This window comes from Dendropsophus ebraccatus, chromosome 5 (genome assembly GCF_027789765.1).
Source record: "Dendropsophus ebraccatus isolate aDenEbr1 chromosome 5, aDenEbr1.pat, whole genome shotgun sequence".
Classification (NCBI taxonomy): Eukaryota; Metazoa; Chordata; class Amphibia; order Anura; family Hylidae; genus Dendropsophus; species Dendropsophus ebraccatus.
This window is the reverse complement of record NC_091458.1, coordinates 99,714,169-99,739,664: the sequence shown is the minus strand read 5'-3', so window position 1 is coordinate 99,739,664 and position 25,496 is coordinate 99,714,169. Positions and strand designations below refer to the sequence as shown.

Here is a 25,496-nt window from a genome sequence, read left to right as displayed (position 1 = left end):
GGTGGGTGAAAGTATCACTTTAACCTCTAACTGATAATAATAATCTTAAAGTGGTTGTTCAGCCCCCCCAAAAAAATTCTTTCAAATCAACTGATGCCAGAGATTTGTTATTTACTTCTATAAAGCAAATCTCAAGTCTTTCAGTACTTATAAGCTACTGTATGTCCTGCAGGAAGTGGTCTATTCTCTCCAGTGTGACACAGTGCTCTCTGCTGCCACCTCTGTCCATGTTAGGAACTGTCCAGAGCAAAAGCAAATCCCCATAGAATACCTCTCCTGCTCTCCGAACTGAAAAGAATTCCACTTCCTGCAGGACATACAGAAGTTGATAAGTATCGGAACACTTGAAATTTTTTAATAGATTACAAATCTCTGGCGCTTTCTGGCACCAGTTTATTTGAAGGAAAAAGAAATTTGGTGAACAACCCCTTTAACCTTACTGCTGATGGCTCTATTGCTAGTTCAAATAGTAGTGGTGACAGGGGACACCCCTGTCTTGTCTTTCCTTTATGAACTGCCCTCTATTTATAATCCAATGCCTTCTGACAACTCTAGTGAAGCATCCAATTTTATTCTTTGTTTTTCTGTAACAGATGTGAGATTCATTTCTTCCAAATAGGATTTAATTTCTTTATCTGTTTTGTCTATTTCAGATAAATAAAGAATTTTATGAAATTGAAAAAAATTTGTTAAAATTTCTTAGGCGTTCCACGTGAGCTCCCCTTTTGATGTCAATGTGGACCTAACAGAGCTGCTTGCGCCTTAATTTTTTTAGCCAATAGATGTCCAGCCCCCTCACCTTCTGTATTGTTATATAAATAATTTCTGAGATTCAGCTTGACTTTGAATGTATTTGTTTAATATCCACAGACTGGTTTTATATATATTTCTTACTCACCAACATTTAAAGTATTTTTTAATTTTCCATTTTCAGCTCTAGACATAAAGATATATTTTAAAAATTAATGAAGGCAGATTCCATTGCCTTGATGTTAAAGGAGAAGTCCAGCAAAAAAATGTATTAAAGTATTGTATTGCCCCCAAAAGTTATACAAATCACCAATATACACTTATTACGGGAAATGCACATAAAGGGCTTTTTTCCCTGCACTTACTACTGCATCAAGGCTTCACTTCCTGGATAACATGGTGATGTCACGACCCGATTCCCAGAGCTGTGCGGGCTGTGGCTGCTGGAGAGGATGATGGCAGAGTGTCCCTCCAGTGTCCTGTGCTTCTCCTTTAAGTTTTCTTTCTTCAGTATTTAGAAATATCCAGGGATTGGAGAAAGTTCTAACAGCTCTTAATCCTATTTCAGCTAAAGAATAAGGGGAACGCAGCACCCCCCTCGGTGGACCAGGCAAGTGTATCACTTCTCTCAGGATTGGGGCTCATTCTATGTGTTTTGTAGCCACTTCTTGGGCAGAAAAGGCCTCTGCTTTAATTAATTAAATATTTAGGGCAGCCGCATGGAGTTCTTCTTATATGTCCTTTAGGTATTATAGGCTGCAGCTTCCTGCCAGTGAGGAGTTGTAGGAACATACTACAGGCAGAGGCCTCTCCCTAGTTAGGCCTAGTCTACATCTCCATGGGTGCTGGCATGGGGTGATTAGAAAGAAGAGGGACTTACCTTTACTAAACTGTCAAAAGGTTATTTTCCGCATAGGAATCTGTGTTCTCTGTGTAGCTCTGTGCTACTTGCTTACAACTGGGGCTAATAGGAAGGTTCGTCCCTTTTATGTAAAATCCTGGATGCTCTCCATAGTAGCTGGCATGGGCTCAAGGAAATACTATTAGCCATGAGTATAATTTCAGTCTTTTGGTTCTAGTGGTAGAATTAGAGAGCTGTACAGTCTTACAACAACATCATACATACTCTACTAACAAAGACAGTAACATGAATCCATGTATGTGACAGTGTCAGTGTGTGGTGAGACTAGACAATGTCCAGTTAAAGAAATGTTAGTAAAGGGGGGTGTAACAGGTTGTGATAAGGGCAGCACTGCCATTTATAGCCAGTGACAGGAGCTCTGCCAGCCATAGACTGACACTAAAGTTAGATCTAGTACTTGCCAAACAAAAGAGAAGTCCCTTCATCATGGAGAAATATACAGCTGCTATGCTCCTGTCTGCTGTGGGGGATTCATTGGGATATAGAAACTTTAGCTGGGAAATCTGTTCTTCAGGTGTAAAGATTCTCGAGGAGTTAAAAGAATTAGGAGGTTTGGAAAAGTTGGTGCTATCAGCAGACAAATGGCCGGTAAGCCACAACACACTGATGCATGTGGCTACTGCAGAAGCTCTGGTGACAGGTAAGATATTCACATCTAATGCAACTGTACCTGTATGACAGCCCTAAACCAGCAATGTGGCCAGGGAGGCAGCTTAGAATTGTTAGAATTTTCAGAGAAGTTGTACCCAGTATATTACAAAGACAATCATTTCTGTGGCAGATAAATGTATAAAAGTAATATCTGATAAACTAGGGTAGTAAAGATTTATATTGGTAAACATGTAAGTAGTCCCATGGCTGATGCCTGTCATGCCCGCCTATGGAATTAAAGAGGTTAATGATTGAATTCCAGATCCTCTAGGGTTGTAGTAAGTTTGACAGTCCTGGTAGTCTAATTTTAAAATTTTTACCACACCACACCTGGATCCAGCAGTCACAGCTAAGCGTTTGTAGCTAATGGCGGAAATTAGAGCAGGAACGTATGAAAAAAAACACAGTGTGAACCCAGCCTTATGGAAACATCCTATGCAGCAGTGAGTCCAGTGCGTGAGCCCTCTTCTAACTTAATAGGGCTTGCACATGTGTTCTTGGTCTGTTTTATTCTCACATACTGTTTTACTGTAATGCCTGCACTCTAGGGAGAGGTCATCAATGGTGCTGCTTTTAGTGCCCCTTCCGCACAGTAATGGTGCTCCTGCATTCCTGTCAGGAGGTGTGATGCAGTGATCATGCTACCTGTGCTAGGCTGATGGCATCCTTAGGTGCCTTACAGTGTCTTGTAGGCCACAGGAATAAACCAACCTGTGCCTTATAAGTAAAGTATAGGCCAGGGAGCCAATGGCTCTTCAGCTAACCATAGTTTTACTCAGTATAAATAAAGCTCTTTATGACTACTGGAACTACAGTGGAGCAGACACCTAACAGTATTCTCAGGTGTCCTGGGAAATGACCCTGGTGGGGCATAAATGCTTGGGATACACAGATAATAATATAGGAGATATATGAGACGGCACTGCTTAGGCCAGTACCTCTCATAAATATAGACCTGCATACAACACTCTTCCTCTTTCACCACAACTGCCTTTGTGGCCAAGTGAAATGATTCCAAATATCAATCCAAGAGCATATAAGCTATAAAAGCTGCTTGCCTGCTCTACGATGACCTCTGTTTCCATGAATGTAGTAAGCAGAGCAGTTGTTATGCTGACCATCCGTATATTGTTACATACTCTATTCACTCCACTTGTAGAACATAGGAGGGCATAAACAGTGCTCAGTCTGTTGACAGCTATTAACATCTTATTACCTTTACCTGAATCATTCCTCAATGGGATTAATTCACAATATATTCACTATGGGGGACATTTATTAAGTCCGAGGTTTTTTACGCCGGACTTAAAAATGTCCGATACGGAGATTTATGTAGAGGCGGACTGCCTCCACATAAATCCCGTGCGCTCCGGTGCACACAGCCGAAAACCTACGCCAGCTAAGGACTGGAGTAAGTTTTCGGCGTATCTTTCAGAGAAAAAAATAGTGAATCGCGCGGACTATGAGTTCGCGCCCCCCGTTCCGCCCCAACCACACCCCCTCCCGGCCCCCAGCGTAAAGAACCGGTTTGCAAATATTTTATTCACCATTTTGCGAATAAAATACTACTGCGAACGACCGAACGACGTCTTAAGGCTTTAGTTTCCATATGACTTACAAGAAAGAAGCAAATATGAGCAATCTAGGTGGATCAGTATGTTATATGTGTAAACATGCTCATCGTTGAATTGTAGATTCTAAAAGAATGAAATATCTATTCAATAATATCGGAGAGACTCATAAAAACTAATCTAAATGCAAAGTGGGGCATACTGTGTTGCAGGTGGAGATGAGCGAAACAGCTGAAAATTCGTTTAGCGAGGTTTGTGAAAGTCGGGTCAGATTCGAAAATATTCACGAATCAAGTAAAAACAAATCTTATTAACCTCTTTAAAAAAACCTCTTTAAAAAAAAAGTGTTCTTATTAGTAAAAAGCCCCCTCCCCTAATAAAAGTTTGAATCACCCCCCTTTTCCCAGGTTTTAAATAAAAGTAAATAAATAAATAAATGAACATGTATCGCCGTGTGCGTAATCGCCCGAACTATTAATCACATTCCTGATCTCGCACGTTAAACGGCGTAAGCACAAAAAAATCCCAGAGTGCTAAATTGTGCATTTTTGGTTGCATCAAATCCAGGAAAATTGTAATAAAAAGTGATCAAAAAGTTGCATATGCGCAATCAAGGTACCGATAGAAAGAACACATCATGGCGCAAAAAATGACACCTCATACAGCCCCATAGACCAAAGGATAAAAGCGCTATAAGCCTGGGAATGGAGTGATTTTAACCCTTAGGGGACACAGCCAGTTTTCATTTTTGCGTTTTCGTTTTTCCCTCCTCGTGTATATAAGGCCATAGCGCCTGCATTTTTCCACCTAGAGACCCAAATGAGCCCTTATTTTTTGCGCAACTAATTGTACTTTGCTAAGGCAGATGTAATTTTTGCCTAAAATGTGCCGGGAAACCAGAAAAAAATTATATGTGTGGTGAAATTGAAAAAAAAAAACGCATTTCTTTTATTTGGGGGAAATGTGTTTTTACGCCATTCGCCCTGGGGTAAAACTGACTTGTTATGCATGTTCCTCAAGTCGTTACGATTAAAACGATATGTAACATGTATAACTTATATTGTATCTGATGGCCTGTATAAAATTCAAACCGTTGTTAACCAATATACGTTCCTTAAAATCGCTCCATTCCCGGGCTTATAGCGCTTTTATCCTTTGGTCTATGGGTCTGTGTGAGGTGTCATTTTTTGCGCCATGATGTGATCTTTCTATCGGTACCTTGATTGCGCATATATGACTTTTTGATCGCTTTTTATTACAATTATTCTGGATTTGATGCGACCAAAAATGCGCAATTTTGCACTTTGGGATTTTTTTTGCGCTGACGCCGTTTACCGTGTGAGATCAGGAATGTGATTAATTAATAGTTCGGGCGATTACGCACGCGGCGATAGCAAACATGTTTGTTTATTAATTAATTTATTTATTTTTATTTATAAAATGGGGAAAGGGGGGTGATTCAGACTTTTATTAGGGGAGGGGATTTTGTGTTATTAAAAATACTTTTTTCTTTTACTTTAGACATATACTAGAAGCCCCCCTGGGGGACTTCTAGTATATGCACTCTGATCTCTCATAGAGATCCATGCAGTATAGTTATACTGCATGAATCCATGAGATCGGTGTTCTATTACTTTTGGCTGCTGCAGCCAAAAGCAATAGAATGCCGAGCCGGGATCAGCGCCATTACGGAGCAGACCCCGGCCCGGTATGGATGCAGGGATCGCCCCCCCGCAATCGCGCCGCAGGGGGGCGATCCCCCCACTAGACCACCAGGGATGTATAACCGCAAGTATTTAGAAGCAGCTGTCAACTTTGACAGCTGCTTCTAAGTACTTAATTAGCGGGCACGGCGATCGGACCGTGCCCGCTAATAGCCGCGAGCCCGGGCTACACGCGGCACCCGGGATCGCGGCAGTTCAGAGGGTGGTCGCCGCGCGACCCCCCTCTGAACTCCCATAGCGGCACGAGGACGTTAAATAACGTCCTGGTGCAGCTATGGGTTAAGGAACATATATTTGTTAACAATGGTTTAAATTTTTTACAGGCCATCAGATAAAAGAATAGTTATACATGTTATATATCGTTGTAATTGTAACGACTTGAGGAATATGCATAACAAGTCAGTCTTACCCCAGGGAGAATGGCTTAAAAACAAATAACCCCCAAATAAAAGAAATGTGGCTTTTTTTTGTTCAATTTCACCACACATTGAATTTTTTCCTGGTTTTGCAGTGTACTTAATGCAAAAATTCAGCCTGTCATTGCAAAGTACAATTAGTGACGCAAAAAATAAGGGCTCATGTGGGTTTCTAGGTGGTAAAATGCAAGTGCTATGACCTTTTATGCACAAGGAGGAAAAAACAAAAACGAAAATTGCCTCCGTCCTTAGGGGTTAAAACAGTCAAACTGTAGTAGCTACAATAGTGGTAATATAACATAGTATAAAGTAGCTACAATAGTGGTACTATCACATAGTATAAAGTAGCTACAATAGTGGTACTATAACATAGTATAAAGTAGCTACAATAGTGGGACTATTACATAGTATAAAGTAGCTACAATAGTGGGACTATTACATAGTATGAAGTAGCTACAATAGTGGTACTATAACATGGTATAAAGTAGCTACAATAGTGGGACTATTACATAGTATAAAGTAGCTACAATAGTGGTACTATAACATGGTATAAAGTAGCTACAATAGTGGGACTATTACATAGTATAAAGTAGCTACAATAGTGGGACTATAACATAGTATAAAGTAGCTACAATAGTGGGACTATTACATAGTATAAAGTAGCTACAATAGTGGGACTATAACATAGTATAAAGTAGCTACAATAGTGGGACTATTACATAGTATAAAGTAGCTACAATAGTGGGACTATTACATAGTATAAAGTAGCTACAATAGTGGGACTATAACATAGTATAACGTAGCTACAATAGTGGGACTATAACATAGTATAAAGTAGCTACAATAGTGGTACTATAACATGGTATAAAGTAGCTACAATAGTGGGACTATTACATAGTATAAAGTAGCTACAATAGTGGGACTATTACATAGTATAAAGTAGCTACAATAGTGGGACTATAACATAGTATAAAGTAGCTACAATAGTGGGACTATAACATGGTATAAAGTAGCTACAATAGTGGGACTATTACATAGTATAAAGTAGCTACAATAGTGGGACTATTACATAGTATAAAGTAGCTACAATAGTGGGACTATAACATAGTATAAAGTAGCTAGAATAGTGGGACTATTACATAGTATAAAGTAGCTACAATAGTGGGACTATAACATGGTATAAAGTAGCTACAATAGTGGGACTATTACATAGTATAAAGTAGCTACAATAGTGGGACTATTACATAGTATAAAGTAGCTACAATAGTGGGACTATAACATAGTATAAAGTAGCTACAATAGTGGGACTATTACATAGTATAAAGTAGCCACAATAGTGGGACTATTACATAGTATAAAGTAGCTACAATAGTGGGACTATTACATAGTATAAAGTAGCTACAATAGTGGGACTATTACATAGTATAAAGTAGCTACAATAGTGGGACTATAACATAGTATAAAGTAGCTCTAATAGTACACATTGTATTAGAGAGTAGCGATTTTTTTTTATAGATGTTGGTACAGTGTCAAAAATTGGGCATGAAAATTAAAAGAAAAGTCAATTAGCCAGTCAGTCATTCAATTTCCGCCATGGTCAGCAGTGGACCTTGGTGGTTCAATGGCGTAATATCAATTTTCTCCCAGGACAGCAGTGGATATTGGTAAATGAGCAGCGTAAAATGACACTTTCTCCTAGGACAGCGGTGGACAATGGACACTGTTCACTGCTCCCATTGAATTGGTATATATACACAGTGCCCAGTGAGTTAATAATATGGACTTTTACAGAGGGGCTTGTAGGTGATTGGACAGGCTCAAGGTATTATGGATAATCCCTTGCTTCCACCAAGTGACAGTGCTGTAAGCTAACATGTGCGGCTGCCATGTTTGGCAAATTTGTTAATAAATTGTTGTGAATTCGCTTTGCTCATCTCTAGTTGCAGGTGTTACAGGAATTTCTATGACTGTCTAATTCTTACAAATAGAGCTTGTATAAATCCACAAGCTTGCCGCTGAAGCAACCTCATTTAGAAAAGAGAAAGAGATTTTCGTGTTTTTTTAATAAATAATACATTTATTATAATAATAAATTTACAGCTTTATAAAAAAAAAATCAATCTATAAAATCTATATAATAGTGTTAAAAAGGGGCAAATGGCTTGGAATCACCTACAGCCTACTCGTTACTTTACAATATTAAATTAAAGGCTATACATCCACCATACTTTTAGAATGAGGGTGGGAGCACAGGGTGAAAGTGGACAGATGTAAGGACAACGAGGGAGGAAGAGGAACTTCTGGTTTGGGCTTACAAATACCGACAGAAAGTGCTGATCCACATATCACTGTGTGAACCCAGCCTAAGTCTGGTTAGCTGAGACACCTAGCATTCATACTGAGCACTAAATATCAACCTGAGCACAGGAACCAAAATGTAGTTTCTACTCATACACAGAGGTATTATATACACCCTGCAGTGATGTCTGTATAAGAAGGCCACCATTAGCTGTCAGGGTGAATTAGCTGTATATGCTGTAGTATGAGGCTGACCACAAGAGCTGTATGTAGCTGCCATCATCTTGTCTCTCTAAATCTGAATATATATAGATCCTGGAATGTTCTCTGTCTTTTGTTTGATAAGTCAGACTCTTGTTTTAATGCCACTGTCTAATCTTCAGCCAAGAGGGCCCTAAATTTAGTTTCAATGTTCACGCAGGGGGAATGTTATTTATCCGAAAATAAACTGACCCAAGGCTCGGAAGATAAGTGTTTTCAGTGTCTCGTACAATACAAGAGCCTGAAATCTGTCCAGTGGATGGATATATATATATATATATATATATATATATATATATTTGTGAGACAGGTTAAGGGTGACTCAATAAAGTCTTGGTAGGTAGGCACAGGTATTTGGAGCCATGCTCACTGCAGTGCACCCCAAAGCTGCTGGAGGGCAAGTGGGGGAGGGGGGATCCACACAGCAAACACAATGAGTAAGGCAGTCCGTTTCTGAGATGCTAAGTTGGGTTTAAATCTGGGGAATTAGGGGATCAAGATAGTAAATTAAAAAAAACTTGATATGCACAAGCCAAACTGTGTGGTTGTACAGTGCTGACACACTAAATATACCATAATAAAGCCATATAAAAAAGAAAGTTTAAGTAAAAATATGCAGCTGGCACAGCAGACATAATATTAACATAGTTTATTAATCACATGATAAATATACAAAGACAAAATGCCTCTTACCAAAGATAAAAACGCCTAACAAAAAAACAACTCGATTTGTTTTTTTTTTTTATATCATATGTTTATATATGTTTGTATATGTTTATACATGAACAGACCGGCTCGGTGGCGGGGATGCCGGTGGCATAGTACCTTTTCTTGAACCACTGCCCAGTTCCTGTGCACAGCACTGGTCAATTCCTAAGCATCGGCCCGCCCTGGAGCACTGGGGGCAGACCCGCCGGCCCCCAGTGTCATAATCTCCCTTCTGTAACGTGGCTCTATTGATTCTAAAGTAGCCGCATTAATGTGGAGAGGGGGCTTTGTCACACTCAGGCAGGCGGGCCTGCCCCCTGTGCTCTGGGGCGGGCCAATGCTTAGGAATAGACCGGTGCTGTGCGCGGGAACTGGGCAGCGGTTCAAAAAAGGACTGCCCACCAGGGCTCCAAGCTGGGCCAGTGTTTGGGAATAGACCGGCACCGTCCACAGAAATCGGGTAGCGGTTCTAAAAAAGAACCACGCCACCGGCATGCCAGATGGCCAAATGGTGCATTTGTCTTGTGGTTTGTTACTTCTATACTGTATACAGAACATGGGAATAAGGAAAAATCCTTGTAAGCATAGATAAGATGCTGTATGATATTGTTAATAGAAAGTCTGCTGGATTACTGTACCTCCATGCGGATTATACCTCTGTATTGTAATTGAGCAGGAGCTCTCAGCACTGGGTACAGGCTGCTTTGTAATAACTGCTTGAATGATTTCTATGTTTAATGAATGAAGTGATTATTAATGTAGGACGGGAGCACTGCTTGCACTCTTCCTCGGCAGCTCTCATACTATGAAACAGGATGTGTTAAAAAAAATAAATGTCGCCTTTTCACCTCTGCCTTATACTGGTAAATTTATGTAACTGCAACGTGCCAGTGATTTATAAAATAAGGTTACAGTGAATGGAGTCACATTGTGAACTACAAGGTTCTGCAAACCAGCAGTGGCAAAAAATCCATCCTCAATGGACTGTATGGAACTGCAGGGCCCCAGCTGCGGCTGCCTGTGGGTCATAACGCAACCCATTTCACTTGTATGGGTGAAGGGGCCGCATGACCAATTGCTGTGTAGCCCCAGCCTCAAAGTGTTAGTTCTGTAATTATTGATGCATTCTAATACATAACATGTTTACTACATTATTCTTGATGATTTTGTGGCAGATTTCTGGTGCCTAGAAGATCTCTACCGTGACATGGTGAAACAATATGTTGATGTTGTTTATAAGCTACAAGAACGGAGACCAGATCCAGCAACAATTGAAGGCTGTTCCCACCTTAAACCAGATAACTATTTGCTTGCATGGCATACTCCATTTAATGAAAAAGGTAGAGAATTTCTCTCTCTTCTTCAGCATTGTAAATTAGAACGATTTATAAAGCGTAGTTGTGACTTAAGAAAGGTTACCCAATATATGTGTGTGTTGTCCCACTGTCCAAGGAGTCGAGCCTTCTTCACTCAAGCCTTTGTTCTCTAGTTCTATGTTCTACAGTTTTTGCAGTAGTATTTGCATGTAGGAAAACATATCTACACGTCACCAGTACTGTATTCCCATCAGCAGGGTAAGATTTGAAGAATCATGACTTGGAAGCCACACTGCACTAGGCTTTGCTGGAAGCCCTCCTTGATCCTAGTATGTAGCTATGGAGCCCTTGTTCAACTACTCCCCCCATTCTTAACACTTTCCTTCTGCCTCTCCTCTCCTGTGCTCAGGTTAGGGCTAGATTAGAATAGTGCCCTGGACAAAATCCTTTACAGGAGCAAACTTTACCCCAAGCTGTTGTGGATTAATCTCTACTTAGAACCACTTACATGGGGAGAGGATGGCACTATACTAACACATAGTTGGGGAGGCTACACTCAACTCCATAAACTTTCTCTTCTTATTACAAGAGAGTTCAAATCTCGGCACTCACCATTTTCATGCTTCCAGAAATCTTTATTTTAGAAAATTCATCAGATTTTTACAGCGGTAAAAAGAGGACATTTCGGCGTCAAGCCTTCCTCAACTGTTGAAACGTCCTGTTTTTACCACTGTAAAAATCTGATGAATTTTAAAATAAAGATTTCTGGAAGCATGAAAATGGTGAGTGCCGAGATTTGAACTTTCATGATGCTATAGAATTTTTTTCCTACTAAGAGTACCACCCTCGACACAGACGTGCCATCCAAAAAGAATTTCTTGGACTTATTACAAGAGAGGCAGGATCATAGCAAGCTCCTCCCTCCCTTCTGGAAGGGTCATAGCTGTGTGTACAGGGGCGGATTAACTTTACCATAGGCCCCAGGCTGTTCACAAAGCCTGGGCCCCCCCACCCCACTGTAACTATGGCAGCACCAACGTGGTGTTCATAGTACAGGATCATCATGCCCTGATTTGTGCAAAATTGCTGTAAAAACAGGCAAATTATGGCAGAATTGTAGCCAGGAGACAATACACTGATAAGTCTGATTGGGTGGTCATGGGCCTCCCAGGAGCTCAGGGCCCTGGCCTACCGCCCAAAACGGACCTATTGTGATCCGCTACTGTGTGTGTAGCCTAACCCTTACAGTGGTCTCAGTCTTGCCTGGTACCTTACAGTTACTATGGCATAACAATATAAAACATTACATGTTTGTCCTAACAGAACAGTACAAAAAAGTTTAAAAACATTAAATATACTATTACCTCTGTAGGGGCACAGTGATCCTGTACTAAACCCAGCCCACTATCGCTGACTACTCAGGTGATCTTCCCTAAGAGGCAGCCCCCAACTGGGTAATGTTTCCTACTCTAGCTAGGTGTGGGGCTTGTCAGGGGTACAGAATAGTCAACAGTCTGTATCAGCCTGGTACAGATACAGCCAGGTACAGTGTATTAGGGCCCTAATTTACAAAGCATATACCAAAAGAAGTCTAATAACAGGGGTCAGAACCAAGAAAGCGATAGTAGAATTCAGAAGCAAGAAAATACCAGTAACTGAGCTGAGATGAAACACAGACAGTAGCCAGGTACTAAACCAGGATAAGGGACGAAGTCATAAAAATAAGCCATGACCACAGTCAATACTCAGGAAACACTAGTGATGAACAGGGATGAGCGAACCGTCGGACTTTTGGTCCGACGGCATTTTCGCTCAATTACTATGCCTGCGATCCCGGGTGCATAGTTGCGATCCCGGGAATCTGCGGGCAGGATCTTCCAGGAAATTCAAGATACATTCCCTGGATTTCCGTCCGAAAGTTCCACTCATCTCTAGTGACGAAGGGCAATTCCCAAACGATCACTTGTGATTGGCCTGGCACTCTAGCTTCACTGTTCGGCCTTACGGGCTATTGCATTACTCGGCTAGTCAGCCTAACACACCACTGGACTGTGATTGGGGCAGCGGAGCTTCGCCTTCCTTGGTGTGTAGGAGGCAAACCGAGCCTTGTGGGAGTGTGGCCAGGTGAGCTTATAATATATTGTAAAGACAGTCATCAAAAGGGCATAAAATTAAAAAATTTAAGAAAACAAGAAGAAGGCAACAAGAAGCAAGAGGCAAATACTGGTTGTGTACTGCATGTGATAGCAATCTCCTGTATTCTTCATATTTCTGAACTGTGGGATATCGTGACAAGATGGAACTCTTTCCTTACAAAGAAATACATCCAAGCTGAGCTATGTTTTGCCTAAAGCTACATCAAGTATGTCGAAAGCATATGGGAAAATGTGTTACGATTGATGGTTTAGAACAGATGTGTTAAACTCAGGCCCTCCAGCTGTTGTAAAACTACAATAACCATCATGCCTGGACAGCCAAAGCTAAAGCTTTGGCTGTCCAGGTATGATGGGACTTGTGGTTTTACAACAGCTGGAGGGACTGAGTTTGACATTCCTGGTTAAGAATCTAAAGGTCTTGTGATACAACTCACAGTCCTTCATCCATGGTAAGGGACCACTTTTAATATTGATGTTCCTCAGCTTTTCAAGTATTAGCCCATCAAGTGTGAGCTGCAACCCCTAGGCATGTCTACCACTTTTGTGAAATGAAACCATTAGACTGGAAACACACACAGCAGTTTCTTCACCCAAAAAACTGTCATTGCAGTTTTTGTGCCAAAACCAGATGTAGATTTAAATGGGATAGACAATATAAAGGGAGGACTTGTTCTTCTCTTTCCTGTTAGATCCTCTACTGGTTTTGGTGCAAAAACTGCAGTGACAGTTTCACAAAAAAAACTGCTGTGTGTGTGTTTCCAGCAGGGGCATAACTAGAAATAGCTGGGCCCCATAGCAAACTTTTGATTGGGCCCCCTCCCCGACTGACCACTAAACGGTCAAGTGAAGTCATAACTACATAACTGCTAGCTCTGGTCAGGAGTGCTTGAAGTTAAAGGGACATTTGCAAAACCCAGGAGACCAGCAGGGCCACCCAGTGCTGCAAATGATGACGGCTCAGGGGGCCCAGTGTATTGCAGGAGCAGGCCATGGGGCCCCCTGATGCGGCGGGCCCCATAGCAGCCGCTATGGCTGCTATAGTGGTAGTTACGCCCCTGGTTTCCAGCCTTAAAGTAGCTTCACACACACACACACACACACCGTATCGCAGCATATTTTATGCTGTGGATCTTCAGCGCATCAGCAGCAGATCTGCAGGAGATTTACTCTAAATAACTGAACCCAGCATAAAATCTGCACCATCAAATTTGCTGCAGATCTGCTGCGTACGTGTGAATGCACCCTTAAAGGACAACTCCCACAAAAAATTTTTTTTGCTCATTTAACACACATTACAAAGTTATATAACTTTGTAATGTGGTTAAATACCCGGCCTGGCCCCCTTCCCCCACTTTCGGACCCCCGACCCCCCACCCCGGAAGTTAAGGAATGTATACATTACCTATTACGATCGTCACGGTCCTCTTCTCCGGGGCGGCATCTGGTGACGACGACGTCAGAGCCGAGGGGCGGTCCGGGTCTTCTTCCTCCTCGGCGTCTTCATGCAAAGTGAATGGGGATGAAAAGGCTGCTGGTGCACATGCGCACCAGCAGCCTTTTCATTGGCTGGAGCGCATCACATGGCTTCCAGCTTGCTCAGCCCTGATTGGCTGAGCTTGCTGGAAGCCATGTGATGCGCTCCAGCCAATGAAAAGGCTGCCGGTGCGCAAGCGCACTGGCAGCCTTTTCCATCCCCTGGACCCGGAAGTTGGAGACATCGCTGGATGGCGGAAGGCGGCGACGGAGAGGCGGACGGCGGGCGAATCGAGTGGCGATCGTCACCGGAGAGATGGTGAGTATGGTGTCTGTGTTTTTTTTTTTTTTTGGGGTCCCGCGGGAGTTGTCCTTTAAGCATTCTATGGCTCTCTGTGGGGAACAAAATAAAGCTATTTCTTTGTTCAAAAAGTTCAGTGCCACTCCAGCAGGGGGCAATCCCCTAACAAACCAACATGCCATGGGAACAGCTGGGATACCAATCCCACTAATCCCAAAAATATTGCTAACATACTGTACATGTATCCTAAAACTCATACTTTAAGGGTATGTACACACTACGGAATCCCAATAGAAAATCCTTTGCGAATTCCGCAGCTTGCACCCGTTTGCGGACTTCATTGTTTGGACGGACACAGGAATCCACCCGTGCATAGAATGGAGTCTATGGCACAGGCGGAGATGCGCACAGCTGCCAAAGTCTGCAAGTGGGTATGAACTGCAGAATCGGCAACAGATGTTCCGTCAGGATTCCGTAGTGTGCACATACACTAAGCGAGGAAATACTAAAAAGCCAGACTAGATGGACCAAGTGGTCTTTTTCTACCGACAATCTTCTATATGTCTATGTTTAAAAAAAAACTCATACTGCTATGTCATAATATTTAATTTTTATTTTGAAGCAGTACAACTTTATCTGGAAAGGTGTAGATGCCCTTTAGCTAAGTTAATGACTGGTTTTAACATACATGTTGTGTCCTTATTATTTGAATTTTGTAAAATAAAAAACTTCATCTGAGTGGACAATTGTTTAATATGCTATAAAGAAGTTAATAGAGATATTAATTGCTGTGTAATGGCAATGTCATTTTCCCTACGCTCTAGGTTCTGGATTTGGAGCTGCCACAAAAGCAATGTCTATTGGTATGAGATACTGGCAACCTGAGAGGCTGGAGACTTTGATTGAAGTCAGCATTGAATGTGGGAGGATGACACATAATCATCCAACAGGCAAGATATTTACTAAAACTGGGTCACACTGTAAGGAATACCTCTACTGTTTGTATAAAAATTGACTATGGTGCAGCACACCATTTTGAATTTGAACTGGAATAGCTTTTTCCTTGCCGCATATACGAGGGGGTGCTGATAGGTCCTTGACTTCACCCAGAAAGAAACCAGATAGGAAGAGGAAACTTTACATTTATTCCACATACTCTCCACTGATGTCAACACACTTCTTACATCAGTATTCCAAGTTTTTTAAACTTTGCAAAAAGAAGGATTTCGGTTGTCCAGTTGTCATATTTGTGATTTGCTGTGATGTAAAAAAAAAATGCTACATGAACATACTTTAAGCATGGTGATTCCATAATTATTGCCATGTAGTTGTACCTCACCTTGCCCTTCAAAATAAAAAAGAAATTACAGTCTGCTATGGTCATAAATAGAGATGAGTGAACCTAACCCATCAAAGTTTCAGGGTTAGGACTTCAGGGTACAGTTTATTTTTCTATCCAGGAAAACTGTCTTTTGTCTTTACATTCCGAGGCTGAGATTCATCTTAAACAAACTGCTGGATTTGAAGTCCAGGCTAACAGAGAAGGATATAATGCAGCTTTTGGCTATGTTCACACATCGTTTAACACAGTCCGTTGCATAGCAATGGACGCTGTTAAACAGCCAGCCGCCGGGCTGCACTCAGCCCGTTCCTGCAGCCGATACCTCTGTATCGGCTGCAAGAAAGTTCTTTTTCCACAATTCGGGTGTGCCTGCAAATCAATTAGCCATTCACTTTAATGCAATGTTCGGCCGCCGCTGCACATTGCGCTGTGTGAACAGCTAATTAACAGCCACATTATTCTAACGTCCATTCTAAAGATTGGACGTTAAAATAACGATGTATGAACACAGCAGGCGGCATTGCATTGACTTCAATGCAATGCCGCCCCTGCAGTAAAGAACAAACGCTGATGCTATTGCAATCAGCATTCATTCTTTACTAAAATAAAACGATGTGTGAACCTAGCCTATAGCACATGTGGGATTATCAACAGAGGTGCAAACAAAGTTAGTTATAGAAATATTAGAGTTGGGCGTCTGTCAGTTGCTTTTATTATGATGGTCTGTTGTGCAATTGTGTGTTATAAAAAGTTAAAAGCATTCAGAGGTATAATTTTGGCTCTGTAGCTATTTTTGGTGCTCTAATATGGCTCTGTCCAAATGTGAACTTGTATGAAGCTTTAAAGGGGTTATCCAGCGCTACAAAAACATGGCCACTTTTGCCCCGCTCTTTTCTCCAGATTGGGTGGGGTTTGTTCCATTGAAGTAAATGGAGCTTGATTGCAAACCACACCTGACCTGGAGACAAGAGAGGGGGAAAAGAGGCCATGTTTTTGCATGATATATGTATTTTCAATAAGAAATTCAGATTCCTACCATTTAGATCTAGAAATTCCCTCCTTCTCTTGCATTTGTAATTTAGAAAATTTCCTGGAGGGAACTGTATCTATTTATCCACAGAAAAGACGAACCGCAGCACTCCAAGTTATTTACTGTTTTCTTCATTGATGCTTGGAGTGCTGCGTTTTGTCTAATCTGTATATCAAGTTTGGCCTTGGGTCTGGACCTAGAGCTGCGTGTGCCACATTTAGGGTGCCTTCACACCTACCGTATCGCAGTAGAAAATCCGCTGCGGATCCGCAGCAGATTTAACTAAATGAATGAATACAGCATTAAATACGCACTGTCAAATCCGCTGCGGATCCGCAGCAGATTTGTAAGTGCGTATTTAATGCTGTGTTCATTCATTTAGTTAAATCTGCTGCGGATCTGCTGCGGATCCGCAGCGGATTTTCTACTGCGATACGGTAGGTGTGAAGGCACCCTGACTCTGTTTTGGACTGCAGTGCTGCTGGTATCTGTTTTATATCTATCTATATAAACAGCCCTATATGCACTGATCATGTTGGCCCTACATGTAGGCAAATCGTGAAAGTAAAATAACATTATAAACAGAAAACGTAATAAAAAAAGAATTGTTGGATCTGTTTGTCTAGCACCTCTTCATGGTGCTAAATTTCAAGTCATATAAAATACAGTGTTGATAGCAGGGTATCTCCTTCCAGTAACAACTCCTGGCTTATTAAATCATGTACTAAATCCAGAGCAAGACACAATATCACAGAGCTGAAGCAGACGATAAATAAATCACCAAAAAAACGAGCTGAGACTGTTGATAAGACTTCTTTGAGAACTGGCAGCCAACAAAATATAGGATGTATATTAAAATGTTCTGGTTCTTAACAAAATGCTTGAAGTCAGTAATAACGATAAAAACTATGATGGAAAAAAAAGAAAATACAAGCTACTATCCTTCTCATTTGTATGCTTGGCATATCTCCATATGTTCAAGTAAGCATGTATTTTACACATTATTGGGCTTTTCTATTCATATTGGTATTACTTAAATAGATAAATAGCTTATACACATGCATTTATCTATATTTGTATATAGCTTTTAGATTTGCAATCTCACATCAGGAAAATATGTGTTTGTAACCAAACTGGCACTTGGTGTTTCATTGGCTCTGTACCATCTTTTATTCATACATGCAGGATTCCTGGGTTCCCTCTGCACTGCATTGTTTGCCTCTTACGCAATACAAGGAAAGCCCCTGGTGCAGTGGGGAAGAGATATGCTGATGGTAATTCCAATGGCTGAAGAATATTGTAAGAAAACCATTCGCCATATGGCAGGTAAGATTTTTTACTTGGCAAATTGGCTAATGGGGCTGATAAAAATAAATTGATAACTGTTTACTAAGGCTCTGTTCACACTGAGATTTGGCATATCTGCAGACTTTAATGTCACTGTGTGGCATAAAGTAGTACATCAAATACACTCTACGGCAGGGTTTCTCAACACCTAGAAGGAAAAGTTGTGGAGTACTGGAAATTACACTGCGTGGCATAAAGGAGTATATCAAATACACTCTACAGGATTGAAATTGCAACACCAAGAAGGAAAAGTTGTGGAATAGTGGAAATTACATGCTAATAGACATGTTAAGGGAGAACTCTGGCCAAAATAAAATTTTTAATATGTTATTACAAAGGCAAAGTTAGACAAAATCCTGAGATACACTAATTATGGGAAATGCACATATACTGCTATTTCCCTCAATTCAGTAGATCAGATTAATTTTCTAAAAAAAAAAAAAAAAAACATTAGGTCACGAACCATGTGTATATATATATATATATATCTAATGTGTCAAGCAGGGGGTGCAGTATAGTGTAGAAATTACATTTAAAATATAAGGGAGTGGGGGATGGGGGCAAAAACATTTATGGCTGGAGAGGTGCTGGAGGCCCAGTGAACTGCCATGAGGGATATTTGGAGATGCGGCGGGGCTGGGAAGGGAGGTGTTAATGCAGCAGGAGCAGGCACAGAGTCTCCTGTCAGGAGATCTACTAGTGGAGAGTTAGTTAGGGGAGCCAGAACCCGGGCAGCGAGGGAGTGACCAGGTAGGAGCCCCTGTATGCCGGCCCAGCATAGAGATGCAGCCCTGCAAGCTTGTGTGATTGCATAATAGTGGAGCCCGGAGGTCCAGGAGCGGCTGCAGGAGTTGCCGCTAGCATGGTGCGTTCTCTAGAGCAGATCAGACTGCTGTATGTCTATTCCCCACCTGACCCGGCCTGAACAGAGCAGCAGAGAGCGCCTTGTTTTCTGCATCTGTTATTAGGGCATGAATTGGTCAGGAAGATCTTGAAAACATTATAAGGCTGCGTTCACACTACGTATATTTCAGTCAGTATATGTATATTTCAGTCAGTATTGTGGTCCTCATATTGCAACCAAAACCAGGAGTGGATTAAAAACACAGAAAGGATCTGTTCACACAATGTTGAAATTGAGTGGATGGCCGCCATTTAATGGCAAATATTTGCTGTTATTTTAGAACAACGGCCGTTATATTGAAATAATGGAAGTTATTTACTGTTATATGGCGGCCATCCACTCAATTTCATCATTGTGTGAACAGATCCTTTCTGTGTTTTTAATCCACTCCTGGTTTTGGTTGCAATACTGACTGAAATATACTGACTGAAATATACGTAGTGTGAACGCAGCCTAAGAGGAGAAAGTGTTGGTGTGGCCTAAAAACCTGGTTGTAAGAGCAGTCATTGTGACCCTATAATTAAACCACTGTCAATTACAAAAACAATTGTAGCATAAGCCAGGCATATTTATATTATTCACTATGTGGTTTTATTTTCTATAGAATACCAAGAGCACTGGTTTTACTTTGAAGCGAAATGGCAATTTTATCTGGAAGAAAGAGAAATAGAAGAAGACAATATGAATAAGCCCAATTTTCCTGATAAGTATGATGCGGATGAGAGAGACAAGGTATTGCTTGGCTGCATATTTTATAATAATTCCCTGAAAAGCAGGACAAAAGTGAGAAGTTTTTATGAAACAACTGTCCATCATGCACACTGCCGTCCCGTACAGCTCTATGGGAATTATGTTATGACTCATTAATAGAGATGAGCGAACCTGCCGAGGTTCGGGTTCATATGAACCTGAACTCTCGGCTTCTGATTCCCGCTGTCTGCAGCCTCTGTGAAGAGGGTGGATACAGCTGGAGGACCACCTGGAAAACTGGGATACAGCTATAGCCATAGGCGGGCAGACAGCGGGAATCAGACGCAGGGAGTTCAAGTTCATACGAACCTGAACCTCGGCAGGTTCGCTCATCTCAACTCATTAACCCTTTCTGCATTGATTTTTAACGTCATAACAAAAAGGTAAAAACAATGACATGGCAGTGCTCATACTAAAAAAGTTTTGTAAATTGAATGCAAAGATATAGTAACCCAAAAGCAATTCTTAAAAAATTAGTGGGACAAGTAGTCCATTTTATTGGTGCCCTTTATTTTATCATATATTTGAAAAAAAAAAATTTGAAAGGCAAAACTGAGAAAAAAAAATGCAATCATGCAAATGTGTGGGATATACAAAATTTATTGTACATGTCATTTCAGCATGAATACAATGATACCAAACTTCAATATTTTTTGTTTTGCTATATAAAAAAATATATAGATTTTTCATTTGATTGCTTATAAAAGATCAGTGTAAAACATTTGCATTACACATTTTATTTTAATTCTTTAGTTTAGTAATTATTGGACAAAGTTAACAAAAAAACAGCCGTCACTCTGATAACACTTAGTATTACTACTTTCACATAAATTTCCAAACAATAATTCCATGCTATGCATAAATATTAAGCTATACTAAGCTCTGAATGAACTATTAACATTTCTTTCATATCTCCATGTCGGAAGTCTCCTGACCCCATCCAACCACCCACTAAAATACATAAATAAATTGCACGAATCATGCTTGGGGAAAGGAACAACACTCATCACAAGACATAAGATATAAAAACAAAACACACACACCAAAAAAAAAATCTCTGATGTTGGTCATAAAAGGGATTCTGTCACTAGGTTTATGCTGCCTTAAATGAGAGCAGTGTATTACTTACATCATTCTGTTCAGCCATTCTCCTAATATGCAGGAGAATATGGTTTATACCACACCCCTCCCCCCACCCTCCAGTTGCTGATTAACAATTGATTGCCTATACACAGCATGGATAGATAACTGCCAATCAGCATCTGGTGGGTGGAGTTTTCAGTTTCTCATGAATATCCAGGACTACTGGGCTCATGCACATAATGGAGAGGACTACCTATTGTCCATGTTATTCAGGAGTATATCTCCGCATTAGTTGCACAGAACAATGTAAGTTATACATCATTGTGTTCAGCTTTTCTGTCACTAGTTTATGCTACTCTTAGATAGGACAGCATAAACCTACTGGCACAGTCTCTTTAACGACCGGTAACCCATTATACTCCCTCACCATAATGGGTAGAGGTAAATGAAATATGAAGTTAATTCATGAAGATGTTATATTGCATATTTTGTATCCCAGCCAATGTGAGAAGTCTAATATGTACTAACATTTAATATTTAGACATATAAGAAATGGAGCTCAGAAGGTCGTGGAGGAAGGAGAGGACATGATGCACCAATGATTGCATACGATGCACTTTTAGGAGCGGGTGCAGACTGGAGTGAACTCTGCAGTCGAGCCATGTTCCATGGAGGTAAGTGTTTCTGTAGGAATTAATATGAATTTTATATATCTTTTATATATTCCTTGCTTCCTTTTTTTTCAGGAAATGTAGAAAAATTAAAAGCAATGTTTAGTGTCAATGGCCAAGGAAAATATAATAGAACACTGTCGCACAATTTTAATAGCACACATCAGTTAGATTCTGAGGAAGGGTGCACAAGGTGGCCATATGCTTCCCTCATTTATATTAGACACCCTAACCCCTACAAATACAGACCGCAAACCAGACACCATAAATCCTAATAGAGAACCCATACTAGACTCCCCCAAAAATATAAACCTCACAACAAACCTCCCTTACTAGCTCCGTACCAGATCCACCTTATTACCATCTCCCAGAAAGACCTTTTTAAAGTCATAGTTACCCCCCATCCCCACACACACTCACTTAAATCTATGTGCAGTTTTTGGCACCATCCACAAGCTTAGATGCTGCACATGTGATATATACCTTTATAACACTTGTGTGTCTTCTTTCCGTTGTAAAAGCACTTCATTTTATCGATGGACAGTGTCATCTAGGCAGGGCTTCACAGCAGTTGGGTCTGATATTTGGTAGAAGAGTCCTTCAGGCCATAATCCCCCGCAGGCAGTCAGTTATCCCTAGTCTAATCTCCAGGAGTGCCACCATAGGGCGAGGAGAGAAAAGCTGAATTACTTACCGGTAATTTCTTTTCTTTGAGCTCATGACAGCACCCTGCCTATAAACCGCCCTTATCGGTTGAATTATTAGTCCCCGATTTCTTTTAGTTATTTGGGTATTCATATTTTGTATATACAAAAAAAAAAAAAAAAAAAAGAGAGAGAGAAAAAAAAATAGAGCATATTATTTCTTATAGGTAGATATAGATCTACATTAGGGATGGTCCGAACCCTCCGAGGTTCGGGTTCGTATGAACCCAAACGCTCGGCATCAGATTCCCGCTGTCTGCCCGCTCTGTGGAGCGGGTGGATACAGCGGGAGGACTGCCTGGAAAACTGGGATACAGCCTATGGCTATGGCTGTATCCCAGTTTTCTAGGCGGTCCTCCCACTGGATCTGCCCGCTGCATGGAGCGGGCAGACAGCGGGAATCATTACCGAGAGTTCGGGTTCGTATGATCCCGAACCAAACTCTGTTCGGACCATTCCTAATCTACATCTTTGTGTGGTATGTCTTTTGTCTCTTTTTTTGTAAGCTATTCTCCTAGGTCCTTGCTAAGAACTGGTGTAGTAGGGATGTTTGCTTCTTTTTGAAGATTCAGGGATCCTGTTCCCTGTCCAATGGGAGTAGAAGGTGGGAGGCACACTAAAGAAGGAAGGGGGATGGGGGGGTGTTCAGCAAGATTGGGCTGAAATCAGGCTTTTCCCATCATAGATTTCTCAGCACGGTTGGATTGTGACAATGATTTGTATGAGAGGTATGTGTAATGTGTGTAACTACAGTATGTAGTTGTAATGTGTGTAAGTTTGTACTATTATATATCTGTGTGCATTATGTATGGGTGCAGTAAGGCTATACTATCTATCTCTTGTATAGTAGTACTATGTACTACCATATTTGCAGTATAGTAGTACTATTTATGTTTGTGTACTGCTATATATGTATTATTGACTATTTAAATTGTAGCTTTAGTCCTGCCACTACCATTTTTAACATATTGTTAAGAAAAGCCTAGCTATAGTTTTGAAGTGAAATGATTATTTAAAGTATTTAAAAATTAGCTTTCTAAAACAGACAACCTCTTTAAAGGGAAACTATCAGCAGGTTAGAAGCGTCTAACTTACTGAAAAGTCCCTATAAGGCACAGAGTGCCGAAAATGAAGGTAACTTGGCTACCTTCATCCTCTGCACCATTTTTGGGATATTAGCAATTTATTTATTATGCTAATCAGGCATTTCGTTGCACTGGGGGCAGACTTACCAGTGATCCACCCCAGGTGTCCTGTTCCTCCTAATGACTATCGGGATGGTGCTCCATTAATATTAGTTAAGAGGGAGGCAATCTAGGGTGGATTGGTGAGCTGAGAAACTTACCTCCATCCTCAGCGCCCTGTGCCCTATAGGGACAAAGCAAATTAGATGCTTTTACTTTAACAACCAAAATGTTCTGCCCACATGAAGGGCAGAAATATATCCACTCTATGTATGTATGTGGCTGCTTTCCCAATGCCAAGCTGACTTTTTGTAGTCTATCGTGCATCTTGTAGACATTTGCTTACAGTATTCACCATTACCTTTTTGTTGCAGGAGAAAGTGCTGCTACTGGATCTATTGCTGGGTGTCTCTTTGGTTTGCTGTATGGTATAAACAACATACCAAAGGGTCTATACCAGGAAATTGAACTAAAGGAGAGGCTCCAGTACTTAGGGGAGAAGCTCTATCAAGTATCTTCAAAAGAAAAGTAAAGCTACTATTTTCAATCTATTAATGCTGAAAACGGAACTATAAATTAGCAGTGTTTTAGTGTGCACCTGTGTGTGTGTTAAAGGGGGTACATTTTATATGTTGCCATGTTGGTGTTATATGTAGTTATTATATTCATTCAGTTATCCTACCTCAGTTATAAGTCAAGTAGTACTGAATTGTATGCATGTAGAAAAATATATCTGTTGCATGTGCTGCTGTGTAACTACCGTAGATGTAACTTACATTGGGAGTCGTCGTTGACCACATGATGCATCATTTTTGCATATGCATATGACACGGTACACAGATGGATTTAGTTTGTTCTCATTTTCATTTGGTGGGACTCAAGCTCCCAAAATTTCACAATATTTCAACATTACATAGCTTTTCTCTTGTCTACAAAATAGCATGTATTGTGGTTGCATGGAGCTTTATATAAGATTTGCACTGAAAATATTTTTGATTGTTCAAATTCACATGTGTACCTATGTGTCTTGGTCAGTTACACAAACAATATATAGAGCTTTGTTCACATTTGTGTTAGAGGTTTAGTCTGGAGCCTCTGTCCCAAATTCTTTTTAGTGGCATACTTCCTGTTAAGATGACAGAAAACTTAATGGAACCCAACACACCCATAATAAGACAATATATAAGAGTAGGGATCTACACAAACAACAGTTTTGACTAAGTTATGATAATAGACAAGGTGTATTCTTTTTTAGAATAAAGTTTTAAATACACTCGTTACATTGTATCTATTCCATAAATTCTTTTGTAGACTTCACAACCAACACATCATCGTCCCCTTGAGTTCTTTGAAAAAAAAAACATTTTCTTCTCGAAATCAGTATTTTGCTTGAGTTCTCTCGTCCAGAACTTGAATACCGGTGGATGAAGTAGTTGGATGCAGCCATAGGGAGTCCTGGAAAACCATAGGCTGTATCCATGTTTTCCCAAACTCCATAGGGCTGCATCCAACTTCTTCAGCCACCGGTATTTACATGCTGAACGAGAGGACTCGAGCGTGCTCCAGTTGTGCTTATCTCTAATGATTATAGATGAATGATTAATTTTGCACAAAATAGAAACCAAATGACAGGTGAGAATGGAGTTAGTCAATAATGAGGTGGATTTCATGCCCTTTATATTTACTTATTGTAACTAGTCAGAATCTTATACAACATAATTAAAAACATTTGAATATACATGACTTAATATAAAGAGGGTACTGAAGTGCTACATCCCAGTGTCTAGGATTTCTGCAAACGCTTGAAGGAAAATATTAGGCCTAAGGCCCCGTTCCCACTGAGCAAAGCTAGCGGAATTCCGCGACGGAATTGTCCGCCGCGGAATGCCGTTAGCCTCCCGCTCATAATGGGAGTCTATGGGAGGCGCGCGCTC

The 25,496-nt window shown here is 40.7% G+C and overlaps 1 protein-coding gene across 1 annotated transcript; it reads left to right on the top strand.

Annotated features, from left to right (window-relative positions):
- Positions 1 to 2,090: 2,090 nt before the first annotated feature.
- Positions 2,091 to 24,896, top strand: ADPRHL1 (ADP-ribosylhydrolase like 1). Its single transcript, XM_069972375.1, has 7 exons — positions 2,091 to 2,312; positions 10,477 to 10,641; positions 15,372 to 15,497; positions 18,105 to 18,245; positions 19,775 to 19,902; positions 21,545 to 21,677; positions 23,937 to 24,896. Exons 1-7 carry the CDS (start codon positions 2,099 to 2,101, stop codon positions 24,092 to 24,094), a joined length of 1,065 nt encoding a protein of 354 aa, XP_069828476.1. The 5' UTR covers positions 2,091 to 2,098; the 3' UTR covers positions 24,095 to 24,896.
- The last annotated feature ends 600 nt before the right edge of the window (positions 24,897 to 25,496 follow it).

Bases quoted from the DNA above. Each gene is read 5' to 3' on its own strand.
- ADPRHL1 (XM_069972375.1), top strand. From the start codon at position 2,099: ATGGAGAAATATACAGCTGCTATGCTCCTGTCTGCTGTGGGGGATTCA. The intron at 19,903-21,544 runs GTATTGCTTGGC...TTTAATATTTAG, and splicing joins ATGCGGATGAGAGAGACAAG to ACATATAAGAAATGGAGCTC. The intron at 21,678-23,936 runs GTAAGTGTTTCT...TTTTTGTTGCAG, and splicing joins TCGAGCCATGTTCCATGGAG to GAGAAAGTGCTGCTACTGGA.